General features: G+C 45.6%; 1 protein-coding gene across 5 annotated transcripts in view; it reads right to left on the bottom strand.

The window, feature by feature from the left end:
- The window catches only part of LOC102173333 (kalirin), a 513,182-nt gene that overhangs the window by 30,220 nt on the left and 467,282 nt on the right, over positions 1-15,680 (bottom strand). For 4 of the 5 annotated variants that reach the window (XM_018045796.1, XM_018045804.1, XM_018045808.1 and 1 more), the window contains exons 27-32: positions 13,969-14,058; positions 9,649-9,741; positions 4,066-4,177; positions 2,085-2,275; positions 1,554-1,655; positions 74-216 (exon numbers count right to left, since the gene is read on the bottom strand). In XM_018045796.1, coding sequence (XP_017901285.1) covers positions 74-216; positions 1,554-1,655; positions 2,085-2,275; positions 4,066-4,177; positions 9,649-9,741; positions 13,969-14,058 — 731 coding nt within the window. Of the gene's footprint in view, positions 1-73; positions 217-1,553; positions 1,716-2,084; positions 2,276-4,065; positions 4,178-9,648; positions 9,742-13,968; positions 14,059-15,680 lie in introns of those variants that run through there. The other variant, XM_018045817.1, reaches the window with a different exon arrangement.

Here is a 15,680-nt window from a genome sequence, read left to right as displayed (position 1 = left end):
AGAAGCAAAGGTTCACCCCACCCCCACTCCCTGAGGCCTGTGGGGCTGTGCTAGGGGCAGAGACCCTGGTTACCTCTTACTATTGTTCCTCTGTTTGGCTGGTGTTTTGGGGAGCTGAATTGGCTCCTTCAAAGCTCCTTTCAGGTGAATGATCCTTTCTTGAATCACCTCTCGAATGTTCTTGATCCACTCCTGCTTGGTTTCTATGTTGGAGGCCTGGAGTGCCACAGGGAGAGACAGTAAGAACCTCATTCCCCTTCAGTCCACTGAAACAGTTCTCACCCCTTCTCTTGCAGGCTCAATCCATCATTGGTCAAGGATACCAAATGCTGGAGGGGTTTATTTCTCTGGTTTTATACTTGTGACTTCAATCCCATGGACATGCTTTTCCTACTCCTTGAACAGGGCTCTGACCTCAAGAGTCAATGCACACTTCTACAGGGTCATTTTCAAAATATTTAATAACTGTGGAGGCACTGACCAACAGTGATACCTGCCCCTGCTGGACCAAGGATTAACACTTCAGTTACTGGATTCTGGGGAGGTCTGGAGAAGACAGGAGGGGCAACAAGGGGGTGTTTGGAGGCAGCAGCCATTTACCAAATGGATACATAGACCTGGATATACTGGTCTAACTTGGGTATACTGGTCTAACTTGGATATACTTATATCTAACCTGGGTATAAGTCCAACACCCAGATGACTACATAGGCTTGTGGTGATTGAGTCAGTCCCAGGTTTTTAGCCTAGTAAACCTGTTAATTGAAGGCACTGCTATCACTCCATGGATATCCCATTTGTCTTCATGGAAGTCTGCTCAGGTACTTCTTCCTCATGTCCGGCAGCAGCTATGCTGACAATTCGGAGTGAGCAAGTGTGAAGCGTGCTCAGGGCTGGCCCATTTCTTCCTTGGCGATGGGCACTTCCCTGAGAAGCACACAACTGACAGGTGCGCATGTGCAGGATCTGTCCTCCGTTTCACTAGCACAGCCACAAGTGCTGACTCAGCTCCCCGGTTATGTGTACTCTGGGGGGCTGAGGGGACTCCAGAAGGACCCTGCTCAACACTCCTCTCAATCGGCCTAGTTCCCATGCTCGCTCGTATGATTCACTAGAGTTTCCAGAATGTAACGGTCTATATCTCACACACAGTCAGCCTCCACTGAGCAGAATACCTTACATGTGGAAGGTGTTCAGGAAAGAAATGTTGGATGAATGTAGAGCAAACAAGGCGACTTTTGCCAAAGGTCAGTTGGCATCCTTGCCTCCTGAAGTGGCCACGTGGGCAGAACATATTGAAGTGGACCCCACTAAAGCCATTCCCTTCCTTCTTCCTTCCACGCTCCAATAAGTGCCTGGACTTACAGACCAGTAGTCTTTGAGGCTTCAGGCTACTTTCATGATAGAATTCGTGTCTAAACACCCATGTGGGGCTGCCCTCTTGAGGGAAGCCCAGAGGCCCCAGCTTTTAGGCATATCCTGCCCACATCCCTCTAAGCCCCCTTTGGTTACCCCCAACCCCGGTCTTATGCCCAGCAGAGAGCAATACTTACTTTCAGCACTGTTTTATTGTCTGAGGATGGGGTGCGCCCAGACCACAAGGCGAATTTGCAGGGATCACCCTCTACGTGTTCGGTCACACCCAGCTCTGAGGTCTGTAGACAGGAAATGCCTGTGAGAGGCGGGGAAGGGGAGGGCGGTGGGGAGACTTAGGGCTGGGGTGGGAAGGGAAAGGCAACAGAGAGGAGAGGACCGAGGGAGGGGCTCTGTCAATCAAACTTAAACAGACCAGATGTTCTGTTCTTCTACCCAGGATGAAAGGACCTACAGGCACATGCCTGATGAGCAGGTAGCAGGGAGGGTGGGTGAAGAGGGAGGCGCCCAAGCCAACAGGAAGAAGAAAGGTGAACTCTAAGATGCAGAAGTGGGCTGAGGGGGCACTTTCCAACTAGGATGCCTTTCACTTGTCCAGGATGATGTTGGTGTGGCACCAGGGGAGAGACGAGCAGAGTGTTCAAGATCCCTTCCTGCCCAAGGGAGCTAGCAAATGGGGAGTCTCGTCTGACCCCACCTGCCCCACCTACCAGTAGCTTGTTCTTGTAAACATATTTCGTGTGTCCTGAAGAGTCTTTGATCTCCTTGCTGAAAACCAAGGAGATCTCAAAGAGGAATAGGTGTCGCTCCCGCCCCTTCCGGATCAGCGACTTGGGGTCCCACACTTGAAAGGCATCTTGTAAAATCAGCTCCCCCTGCACGTCCAGGTTCTCGTCGAACCCTGAAAAACACCCGTTTCCAGTTTGTGTCGTTTCTCCACCACATGTGGGCACCTTGCTCTGGTCCCGTCTTAGAGGCAGGCTTCCTGAGAGTGATCCCTCAGCTCCCACAGCACTTTTCTCTCAGGCTGATTCCTGTGGCTCCTGCACACCTCAGAGGACAGCTCTGCACTGGGATCAGACCCCTTTTCTGCCCCAGGTCTCCTCTGCCAAACCAATATCAGGGGAATCTCCTGCAGAGCTCCAGAGCAGTCTCCCCCAGCCCTCTGCCAGCCGGGGATGCCTGCAAAGGTGAATGCCATCTCTCCTTCTCCCTCCACAGCCCCCGCTGTCGCTGACCTGGAGCTCCGAATGGGGCTGACGACACACACCGCCTGCCTGAGTGCCCCCGACCCCACTCCGTTCGTTGTCACTTCATTTCTTATGCTCCGTTCCTAGGACTCTTCCCCTTGATAGCTCCTGTACTATGCGGCGCACAAGCCTTCAACAATTAATATTCGTATCAGTTTAACAGAGGTTCTGGAACTTCATTGTGTATAAGAATCACCTAAAGTGATTATGAAAACACATGTATCTGCCCATTCTTCAATCCCTAAAAGACTGCGATTCAGTAGGAGTGGGGTGGAGCCCATGAATTTGCACGTTTAAACAAGTTCCCAGGTGCTGCTGCTGCTGGTCCATAGAGCATACCTGAAGGGCCTGGATCCAGAATACAGGTCAGGGACAGGCTGGAGGAGAAGGTGCTCAGAGAGGCAGACATGCAGGGGAGGGGCTGGGGAGCAGGTGTGAACAGAAGAGTAGTAGGTGGAGAAGGCGAGACACTAGGAGTAGATTCAGATAGTCAGGGCTCAGTCTGGAGAAGGTAACCATGGCTCCTCTGCACTAAAAGGTGGCCTTCCTGTGTTAAGGGTGGCCAGGATACACTGAAACCAGACCAAGTCTTTGGCAGTGTTGGGGTAAGGGGCAGGGAAGGAAAAGTGGTCTCAAAGAGAGGAATACCCCCACAGGGTTACTATGTGCAACAAAGAAGACTTGCCTGCCTTATTTCACCTGTTTGCCAGCCCAGGTTGGGATGTGGAATATTAACTCATCTAATAGTTTTGACCATGGCTGCTCTGCCCTCATCTGCTGGGTTTTGCGGTGTTGGGAGCACTTTATTGTCTCACTCTGCCAGGTTTCTGGGTCCCTAGAACATGGTTCCAGCGGACTGAAGGAGCTTTGACAAAGTCCCATCAGTTATATCTGGCTGGACTTGACTCCCCTGCTACGAGCGGCTGAGGGTAGTTGCACACTGACAGGCGTGTGCTTAATGCCACTGAACTGCACACCTAAAAATGGTTAAGGTGGTAAACTTCATGTTATTGCATTTTAAAAGAATGAAAAAGAGAGAAGGACAAGGCTAAAGACAGCGTGTGTGTGTATGTGCTGGTTTCTGCTTATTACGACGACAAGTGTGATGCAGATGCTATGCAGATGAACAGGGCTGCTATGGGTCAGGGTTTTCACACCTTTACAGTAAGGATGATGATGGCTTGTCCTACTCTGCCTCTCAGGCAGCAAGCTGTCCACATACCTGATGCGACACAGGCCTGGGGCTACCTGTAGGCAGGTGATAGCTGAGCTGGCCCCTGTGGATCTCCTCTCACACTTCCCCAGGACCTATGGAACAACTTGCCATTTCTCTTCTCTTCCAGCCTGGTGCTCTGTTTGACTTCACACCACATCCCCCCCATGACGCCAGTTCCATAGCTTTAGGAAAGGAGGCCCCCCGGGAGGCTGAGCGCACAGCTACCTTCCAGCATGCTGACGTGCATGGCGTCGTTGGCTCTCTTTGGGACACTAAGCATCACCTCCAGGCCTTCCTTGAGCTCCCCTTTTCCTTCTTCACAGCAAGTTAAAAGTTCCTGTGAAAAGGTCCAGACACAGTTAGAACAGTTTCCCCCAGCTTCCCCAGCCTCCCACCAGCTAACCCCTCAAGGCAATTATATACCAGTTCCTCAAGGAATTATGTGCTGTGCTTAGTCACTCAGTTCTGTCCAACTCCTTGTGACCCCATGGACTGTAGCCCACCATGCTCCTCTGTCCATGGGGATTCTCCAGGCAAGGATACTAGAGTGGGTTGCCATGCCCTCCTCCAGGGGATCTTCCCAACCCAGGATTGAACACAGGTCTCCCACATTGCACACAGATTCTTTACTGTCTGAGCCACCAGGGAAGCTAGCTTCATTGTCCGTAATGGTCCCCTCTGGGAACCCCTCTGGGGTGGAAAGGTTATCACCAAAGAATTCAACCACCATGCTTTTCCCAGACTGAGCTTCCTCAGCTCAATCTAATCCAACTAACTCAACCCAACTCCCAAATGGCTGGCACTAGAAGTGAGCAACTAGGGTATTCTCTATCACTCAACTAACCTGGAGGTCAGGGAATACCCCTGGCAAAAGATACAAACAGAGGTGCAGTACTATGCGGTCATACAGAGGACACACAGCACTCATCCACCAGCAGGCCAACTTCCAGCACCACTTCCACTGACACACCTCTACCGCCTGAATGACTTCTTCCACACTGGGAACAACTAGGGACTGTGGAAAGTATAGGTTTATAGCTTTTCAGAATCCTAAGAGATTTTTAGATTATATGTATTAGAAGTCAGCCCAGGGCCAACAGATAGGATCACGGACTAGTCCCTGGATTGTCAAATGAGGACACTGTGCTCAAGAAGGACATGGGTTTTGCCCAGGTTATAGAACTCACTGGAGGCCACGTAGAGGCTTGAACCCAGATTTCTTGAATCCAAATCCAATACTCCATCCACCAGGCCAACCTGCCTTCCCCCTGTCCTCCTGGACCGTGCTCTCTCTTTAACGTCTCCATTGGAGACTAGGTCTTTACCCTTGCCATAAAAGATATATAATATCTGGTTGATGGAGAAAAGATAATTTCCAACTATCTTAGTAACCATAAAGACCATTCGAAGTGATTTCACTCAAACCAGAGGGATGCTGGCTTTCGCTTTTCCTATCAGGGTTATCATATCTTGCTCACTTTGACACTGGAAAGGAAGAAGTTAAGCAACAGATCTACAAACCATACTTTCTCCTTCTGGGGATGGGGAAGGCAGGGAATGGGTGGATGGGTGGGGATGCACTTCCAGGAAAGAAAGAAAGTTGACAAGACCAAACCTTATAAACACATCAATGACAGACCTCCTGGCAAATTAATGGTACCCGCTAGCAGGAGGCTCCTTATTTACGGTGTGCTTTCAGTAGGGTCTGTCTGGCCTGCCTATGATTTCTTATGGTAAACAAACCTACAATCAATAGCTCCCTGGAAAGTATCACATAAGTTACACAACTAAGTAAAAAGTGATTACAATTCATGATGAAATAGCTCTCTTCAGGGTAAGTGATAGGATGCAACATACATTATTTAGAAACTTTGCATGCTAATCAAGATCACAACATATCCTGATGCTGTAAGAAAGGTCTTGGAGCTTTTGGTGGTCCTGGACTTCTGTGTTTTATCTCTGTCTTGGATTATCTGTATCTTTGAAATTATTAGTAAAGTAAGGTATCTGATTAGTGATCATCTGATACGAAAATCCAGGCCTTTGTGTTATCTTCGATACATTCCCGCATGAAGAAGGGAGCTCTGAGTGTCCAAAGAAGAGATACACCACCTAGAGCAGACGCTTGGGAGGCAGACAAGATCATGTCTCGGCTCTGTCTTTGGTTCCAGTCAGTGTAACAGCGTCATTGTCCAGAAAGTTGCACTTACTTCTGCCAACCTTAAGTTCTCTTCCCTTACCTAATTTTAACCCTCCCAACCTGTTCTCATACATCATCAAAGGCATTTCTAGGCAGAAACATGAGAGAAATAAGAAATATGCTACAGTTTGTAACAGAAAACACCAATTACTTTAACCTCCCAAAGCAATTTGGCATGTCCACCAACCAACCAGCAAAACCAATGAGTTCTTCTCAGATCTCTACTATAGTTTATAAAACGGAGAAAGCGCCACATTTAATTTAGACTGAAAAGGACAGCTGTAGCAGATTTACACAGAGAATATTGAACACTCTGACTTTCACTTTTATGCAACACCTAAAGGGAGGAACTCCAGAGGATACTGATAATTAAATATCAATTTACTTGGAATAAAGCTGACTTTAATGAGAAAATAAATCCCACATTATTTATTTATAGTAAAAGCTCAGCAAACTATTTTTCTTTTACTCAGCAAGCATTCGGCTACAAGCACATTTGAAAAGAGGTCAAAATTATCTCACTAAGTCTTTTCTTCCCCAAATAACTTTAAAACATGTCTACAACAAATTCCCCCTACTTTACTGTCTTCTTTCTCAGTTACCTGCATAGTCCTCTCTTTCTAAAACAGCTAATCACAGAGTGAAAGCCCAGAGCCCACCCTTCTATCTGCCTAAAGCAAAACACAGGGCAGCCTATCCATCCTCCACATCTCCCCCTTGCCCAAGGCACAAAATTCATCCTAGGAACTTCAGCCTCGGGGATTAACAGGGAGGGGTGAAAACCTATATTTCTCTGAGAACTGGGGCCTAACTGACTGGAGACCCTGGCAGTGTGAATGGGTGAGTCAGTTTTATTTTATTTTTTAAAAATTCACAACCCCATCAATTCCTGAAAGAGCTTTGGAAATAACTTAAGTTTGAAAACCACACAACACACAGATCTTCTTGCATAATAATAATCATTTAGAAGAGTCATACATCATGTGGGTTAGGAAAGGAGAGGATAATTATGTACAGTTGTTATTGTTGCTATTTAGTTGCTAAGTTGTCTCTGACTCTTTTGTGACCCCATGGACTGTAGCCCTCCAGGTTCCTCTGTCCATGGGATTTCCCAGGCAAGAGTAATGGAGTGGGTTGTCATTTCTTCCTCCAGGGGACCTAGGGATCAAACCTGGGTCTCCTACATTGACAGGCAGATTCTTTACCGCTGAGCCACCTAGGAAGCCCAACATTACAGTACTTTTCATTTAAATCTATAACCCTGCTCCATCCAACAGCCCATTCATTATGCTTACTCAAATGTTTTGTCAGAATCCAAGATAGAAGATTGTTCCCCACCTCTGGGGTAAGGAGAAACTCCTGTAAGTAACCATCAAACTAGACACTATCTGACAGTCAAAGGCAAAGAAGGACCTCAAGTTCTTGTGATTAAAGAGCAGAGACATTACTTTGCCAAACAAGGTCCGTCTAGTCAAAGCTATGGTTTTTCCACTAGCCATGTATGGATGTGTGACTTGGACTATAAAGAAAGCTGAGCACCAAAGAGTTGATGCTTTTGAACTGTGGTATTGGAGAAAACTCTTGAGAGTCCCTTGGACTGCAAGGAGATCCAACCAGTCCATCCTAAAGGAGATCAGCCCTGGGTGTTCATGGGAAGGACTGATGCTGAAGCTCCAATACTTTGGCCACATGATGCAAAGAACTGACTCATTGGAAAAGACCCTGATGCTGCGAAAGACTGAAGGCAGGAGGAGAAGGGGATGACTGAGGACGAGATAGTTAGATGGCATCACCGACTCAATGGACATGAGTTTGAGTAAACTCTGGGGGTTGGTGATGGACAGGGAGGCTGGGCGTGCTGCAGTCCATGGGGTTGCAAAGAGTCGGACATGACGGAGCGACTGAACTGACTGACTGACTGGCACACCAATTTTTTAGGAAAGAATACCCATGCCCTACTCTGAGATCTTGGGAGAATTTTTCTCAGTCTTTATATAAGAAACTTCAAAAACAGAATGGCATCTTCAAAGTTCTACCTAAATAGCTGTGATGGTCTGCACATAGTTATTTCTGCCACTGCTGCTGCCACTGCTGCTGCTGAGTCACTTCAGTCGTGTCCGACTCTGTGCAACCCCATACATGGCAGCCCACCAGGCTCCGCCACCCCTGGGATTCTCCAGGCAAGAACACTGGAGGGAGTTGCCATTTCCTTCTCCAATGCATCAAAGTGAAAAGTGAAAGTGAAGTCACTGAGCCATGTCTAACTCTCAGCGACCCCATGGACTGCAGCCTTCCAGGCTCCTCCGTCCATGGGATTTTCCAGGCACGAGTACTGGAGGGGGGTGCCATTGCCTTCTCCGATTTCTGACACTAGTCCTCAACAAAGGCCAAAGGCATGGATGCCCTGTGGTGATTCTCTAAGTCATTTTCTGCAGGGTTGGCAGACTGGAGTGCCTGGAAGTGAAGTCCTGGAGTTGAGGAAGGTGAAGGTTTGAAGGACGGGGCTGAAAAATAAGGATGATGTAGGACCCGGCCCTAACCCAGAAGGGAGAAGAGGTTGGGGTGTGGCTCACTGCTGCCCCCACTCTTCTCATCGCAGAACTACAAATGCCAAGTCAGTAGGACCCCACAGACAGGAAAGGTGGGCGCACTTCAACATGACTGGAATCTAGATTGAAACTAGACAGGTTCTCAGGTTTACTGAAGCAGCTAGGAAATGTGAGGTTCAGCAAGCATCTCATAGGACTGAATTTCATCAGAGTTTCTCTAGAACTATACTACTTACGCCATGCTTCTCACTATTCTTTTTTTTTGCATTTGAGAAGTGACCAGCAATATAGTCAAAGTTAGGGAAAACTCCACCCTTACACATTAAGAGTTAATGCAGATACAGTTTTATAACTGCCTATGATATCGACTTCCCAGGTTTTCTTTGAGAAATGTCACATTTCCAGACTGTTAGTGTATTCTCTGAGAAGAATCAGCTCAAATCACATAGTATTTTATATAATTTGATGATTTGACTCTTAAAGAAAAGGGTTGGGAGAAAAAACATATCTCCTGGTTGGCTCCAGAAGAACCCGTAACACGTAGGAGCCTACAGATACAGAGTTGTCATTGTGTCTTTGTATGTACTTTCAAACTATTTCCTCTTTAAAATCTCCTAGTCTAGACAAACACAGACATTAAGGCAATGATAGGTGCTGCCCATGCTGGCACTGCCCCTAAGACCTTGATCCTGGATCCTACCAAGAAGGGCCACCAGGAGGGATCTGCCCAGAAGGGAAGGACGGGAGAGTCTCTGTGTACCCACCACTGTCTGAGGTGGCAGTCACTAAGAGCTGTGCAGTGGTGGGTGTATATGAAAACAATCACTATCCATTCCTGCCTACATTTCTCCTCCTTCCCCCCAAATAAGCATGTGGGATTTCATGGGATAGAACACGCAGTCTGGAGCCAGCAATGGCAGCGTGGGCTCATTGCTGAAGTTCTGCTCTAGGCAGAGGAAAGGTCTTCAGGTAGAAGCTTTTCCATGCCTGGGCAAAGCTAGGATTCCCTGGACCTGGTTGGCAGTGTGGTCAGGGTGACATAGAGGGGAGGGGAGGTACCTTCAGGAGCAGCTGGTACTTGGTAATCCTCTGGACAGGCTTAATTAGGTAGGAAGAAATGGAGTTGGCCAGACCATGCCGCTGCTGTATCTCCTACAGGGATAGAAATGGACACTGTTAGGCACAGCGGGACATGCGCACGTATGTGTTCTGGGAGGAGGTGAGCAGGGTTAAGGACAGAGGAGAAAAGGAAAAGGTACAAAATGATAAGAAAGGGGAGAAGATAAAGGGAAAACGTATAGACCAAAACACAGGAAATAATCATTGTGTCTTTAAATGATAATGAGTGCCTGAGCAGTAGAGAGGATCACACCTAGATTCTGGAAAAAGCGAAAATACAGTTAGATAAGCAAGATGTACATAGGTCATTGATGGCGGAGAGCTAAAAGAATGAATTAGGGTTTGATGGTGAGTTTTTCAAGGGTAAAGTTTCGCAGATCTTATATAGAAGAAAAACACGGTGAAAACAATATTTCAGAAAGACTCATATAAGCCTAATAGCAACACAGAGAGTAGAGATTGGGAAATAGACACAGAGACCAGTCCAGAGATTATTGCAGAAGTCTAAGTGTGTAAAAATAGAATTACCATCAATCCAACAATTAATTCCATTCCTAGGTATATACCCAAGGGAAATCAAAAAATATGTCTACAAAAAACTGCTGCAAAACATTCACAGTAGTATTATTTTATTAAGAGTAGTGAAAAGGTGGGCATAACCCAAATGTCCATCAACTGATGAGTGGAAAAAAAATGTATTATAGTCATACAATAGAGTATATTTTTGGCCATAAAACAGAATGAAATACTGAGACATGCCACAACACAGATGAACCTTGAGAGCTTTATGCTAAGTGAAAGAAGTCAGTCACAAAAGAACACACATCACTCCATTTCTAAATGAAGTGTCCAGAAGAGGGAATCTATAGAGATAGAAAATAGACTGTTAGTTGCTCAGAGCCAGAGGGGTAGGGAGGATAAGGTGGAGGGTGATGGCTAAAGGGTGTGGGGTTGCCTTATGAGGTGATGAAAATGCTCTTAAATTGGCTGTGAGGATGGCTGCACATGTCTGTGAAGGTACTAAAACAAACTGTACCTTTACATACATCTATATCTACAGGTGTGTAATGCGGGGGCTTGCCATAAACGAAGGTTAGTGAGCACAGAGCATCAGGAGAATTACAAGAAACATTTTACACCTAGACAAGGTAGGACTCGTTACAGGCCATGGAGGAAGGTGAAGAAAAGGGAATAATAATAATAAATCATTCCATTTTCCTCCAGCTATCCCAGAAGGTGGCAATTTTCTCACTCATTTGCCTCTTCCCTAAAGCTGTGTGTTTATATCAGGACTTGTTCAAGGAAAATGGGCAAAACAGCTGGCAGCCTGACCCTATTTGGGCAAATGAACATTTTGAGCTTATCTGGGGCTTTGGCAGGAGAGCTCAGGCAATAAGGCACTTGACTGGCTTCCCTCTCTGACAAGATGCCGAGTTCCAGGAAGGCTTCATGCGGAAACTAAGGAAGGGGTGGTGTCCAGTGGCTGGGTCAGCCAACCAAGCTTAGTAATCAACAAGGTACCAGTCATCACAGCCTCACAGCTCCCATGTCTGGTGTAGAAAATGCTGGATCATGTCAATGTGTGGGCCTTTCTGGTACTTGAATTTTCTGTGCTCTCTTTACAATAATGGATAACAGGGCTGTCTTTATTGGGGGTTTAATCTCTGATAGAAGGAGGGCCTAAGGTAAATGGTCTCTAAGTATAGCATTTAGGGAAACTCTTCTGATGGGAGGGAAAAAGCTACAAAGATGATGCTTTCTGGAATGTGTAGGGAACCATCAGGAGAGTTTGCTGCCCTCTCTCCCTACCTCTAGGCCAAGCTCCAGGAACTCCTGCTGGACTGGTTTTCTGCCTTGCATTGGCCTCCCTAACTAATGTACAGGCTCATCAGGCATGATAATGGAAATGGGGGTAGGGTGTAAAATTTGGGGTATGTCCAACTTATAAATCAAAGCCTAGAAACTGGCTAGAAACAGGAATATGAGTAATGTAGGATGAGAGGAAAATGCAGATTGGCACCAGGCACTGTAACATGTAAAAAATGAACCAGGCAAACCATGAGTCAACCTCCTGAGGAGCTCACAAAAGGCATAGTGTGGCATTTGTAACCTGTCAAAAGGCAGGAGGTTGCAAATGCCCAAAGAGACAAAGCATGCGCACAAAGAGAAAGGCAAGGATTCCCGTAGGAAGCAACGCATGACTGTGACCGTTTAAGGACAGGAAGACTTCGAAGGGTGTCTATGTGTGCTCGTGTGCAGTGTGTGCAAAGGGCTCACAGTCTATCTTAGGCAGTGAGAATAGTGTGAGCAAAGATAAGGAGGCAGATGAGTCTGCAGCCTACTTAGAGCACAGGATATGTATGTTCAGAAAAATGTGAAGTGGAAGACAGGACACAGTGCATTTAAAACTTCAAAAAGACTCTTCTAGATACTATTGATTAAAAAAATCCATAAATATCTTAAGAGAAATATATTATTAAACTTTGGGACCATTTCCATAGTAATACTCCATCTCTAAAAATCATGTCTGCTTTTTCTTGTCTGGCTTTCACCCATTCAAGTATTATTCCTTCATTGAGCAACAAGACACTTGTAGAATCACTTCTGTTACAGCAGGTCAGGCTAGAAAGATGCTCAGAGAACGATTATTTTGTAAACTTGAGTATAGGAACCAGGTTTGAATGTCTGAGACCCCATGGGACCTGGCACACTATCTTGCCTACAGTAGACATTCAAATATTTAGAGAAGGAATGAGTAGGCAGAAAGTTAGACTGACAGACATTTAAAATTTTCTGAATTTCAAGTGTTTGTCACTTCTGATAGGACTATCAGAATGGCTATCACCTATCTCTCACTGAACTTCACTTTTTTATTCTCATTTCTTTCCTCCCCCTGTTCTTCCCGTGCATCCTACAGTGATCCATTTGATTCTGTTCATGTTATAGCCAATACGTCACTCTCTGGGGACCAGTATCATAAACACATCATTTGCCAACAGGACTGTGTGCTCACCCAAAACCAGAGGCCCTGGCAAGGCACATCAGCTCTGAATCTCCTCTTGGCTTCCACTACAGAACAAGTGCTTGACCCTGACTCCACATTACTCTCACCTGGAAATGTTTAAAAATCTCAATGCCCAGGCCAAATCCAGACTGATCATAACACAATCAGGGCTGGGACTGGAACCAGTATTTTTCATAGCTCTAAGGTGATTCCAAGGTACAGTCAAGGTTGAAACAATTGTATTAGAGTAGTTAGTGATTCTCAAACTTGATTGGGCATCAGAGTTACCTGGAGGGCTCCTTAAAACTCAAGATTGTTTCCCTGGGGATTCTGATTCAATAGATCTAGAGCAGTATCCAAAATAGGCATTTCTAATAAGTTCTCAGGTGATGACAATGTAGCTGGGCTAAGACCACATTTTGAGAAGTCCTGCATTTGAGGAGCTATATAGGTGGCTCAGATGGTAAAGAGTCTGCCTGCAATGCAGGAGACTTGGGTTTGATCCCCAGGATGGGAAGATCCCATGGAGAAGGGCATGGCAACCCACTCCAGTATTCTTGTCTGGAGAATCCCATGGAGAGAGACAGGAGGGCTATAGTCCATGGGATCACAAAGAGTTGGACATGACTGAGCAACTAAGCACGCACACACGCACACACACGCGGGAGAAGTGGAACATCTTGATTGGCACTTGCATCCTAGTACACCTCTTCTACACATGAGATTTACGGCTAGCTAGATTTGGCGTTGTGTGCTTAGCTGCTCACTTGTGTCCGACTCTCGGCAACTCTATGATGTTGAGATATGCAGGCAAATGTGCCTTATCAGAAACCACAACACTTGAGATGGGATGAAGTAAAACACAGCATTTTTGTTTTATTGTTTATGAGTTGTGTCCAACTCTTTTGCAACCCCATGAACTGTAGCCCACCAGGTTCCTCTGTCCATGGGATTTCCCAGGCAAGAATACTGGAGTGAGTTGCCATTTTCTTCTCTAGGGGATCTTCCTGACTCAGGGATCAAACCTGCGCCTTCTGCTTGGCACATGGGTTCTTTACCACTGAGCCACCAGGGAAACCCAGAACAAAAAATAAACAGTGGTTTTGTTTTTTTCCATGTTCTATCCACTAGAGAGAGGATTGGGGGGCCAATAAAGAAAAATGAGGAACAAAGGATAGTTAGAAACCCATAATCTGAAAGTAGAGAAGCATTCCACCTGCTCATCAGTGGCTCATGAATGGAAATTCACAGCTTACATCAAAGAAGGTGCCTGCATGCTCCAGGATCAGCTGGTTGGAATCAGGCTTGTTTTTACAGTAGGTGACGTACATCTGAAATTTGTCTGCCTAAAAAAACAAAGATAATAAGAGATCAGCATCCATTAGTTGCTCCCTTCTGTTGACTGTGCCATCAAGTGTTGTGCAGTTAAACCCTTAGACTGCCTGGCACAGACAATCCTGTGGCAAATGTCCTGGGCTCATTAGGCCTGTGCTACCCTAGTAAACTTGGGGATACTTTTTTCTTATCAGCAGGGGAAGAGAGCTCACTGAAAGAGAGTTCATTTTAAAACTAGTCTGTACTAGATAGAACTAGAAAAAATCAGTTTACAAGTCATAGTATGTCCTGAAGCTGGACAGAATTTACTGAGAGAGTATCCCTACCTCCTTTTACCTATAATTTGCTTCCCATCTTGAAAAATGATAGCATTTGCTTTAAAAATGAAAAGTCAAATGAAAATGAAGTGTAATCTCAGCAGGAGATCTGCTTGTACTCTAAATGTCCCCATGGGGGCAGTTTCTAGGGCATGTCAAGCAACTGTGCCACCATCCCACATGTGCCAGAAGCAATGATGGGGGAAAACGAAAGCAGGGTGACCCTTAGGGGGTCCTAAGTGAATCCTAACAGACTGCTACTCTAAGTCAAGAATCCTATGGCTTGGTAAAAATTCATTTCTTATGTCTTTGACATCTCCGGCTTAGTGCTTCACAGCCTTTCCACTGGGAAAGTTACGTGTACTTTGGCCACCAAGCGCTTTTCCCAACTGTGAAGTACTTCCCATCCCAATGCCTGCATAACACTGGAGATGTCCTCTTCTAAAAAAGAAGCCTAACTAAGTGCTAATTATAGCAGGTTTCACTTATGCCAGCACTTACTTTCCCAAGTACTCTATCCATATTAACTCATTTGATCCTTATGAGAACCCTATGTGATGAGTTCTTTTATTATCAACCCACTTAACAGGTATGAAAATAGTGGCATGAGGTTGGTTGCTGTTGTTTAGTCGCTAAGTCATGTTTGACTTTTGTGACCCCAGGCTCCTCTATCCATGGGATTTTCCAGGCAAGAATATTGGAGTGGGTTGCCATTTCTTTTTCTCCAGGGCATCTTCCTGACCCAGGGACTGAACTTGTGTCTCCTGCATTGGCCAGCGGATTCTTTACCATTGAGCTACATGAGAAGTCCACAATGTAGGTTAGGTCACTTTAAATTCAGAAAGCAGTGGAGCCCAGGCAAGTTGACTTTAGGCTTCTTGGTCATAACTCTTGCTGTTCAATACATGGCGACTCTTTCCACCCTTTACTCCTGCACTATAGTCATACGTTAAGGTGATAAGACTTAAGAAATCACTTTGAGATAATTCTTGGCAAAATGAGCATATTTTATACTAAAGGTTTTCTGAAACCAATTTTATGTACTATTTAGGAGGCATTCATCATCCCTAAGAGATGCTAATAAATCATACTTATGGTTGACTGTAAGGCAAATCCACAAAATGTATGAAACAAGATGCCAAAAAAAAAAAAAATCCCTTCACTTAATGGTCAGTTTCATTTTTTCTCTACATTGGCTATGCAAGGGATCATATACTATTATTAGCAATAATGTGAACTGTGCATGGGCTCATGAATTTAGAGGTGGAAAATGTATTAGCACAAAATAAAATGGCAGTCTGAGACTTCCTTAAGAG

This window comes from Capra hircus, chromosome 1, assembly GCF_001704415.2.
Source record: "Capra hircus breed San Clemente chromosome 1, ASM170441v1, whole genome shotgun sequence".
In the NCBI taxonomy this organism is placed as follows: Eukaryota; Metazoa; Chordata; class Mammalia; order Artiodactyla; family Bovidae; genus Capra; species Capra hircus.
Note: the sequence above shows the minus strand (reverse complement) of the source record. Positions and strands in the feature narration are given on the sequence as shown.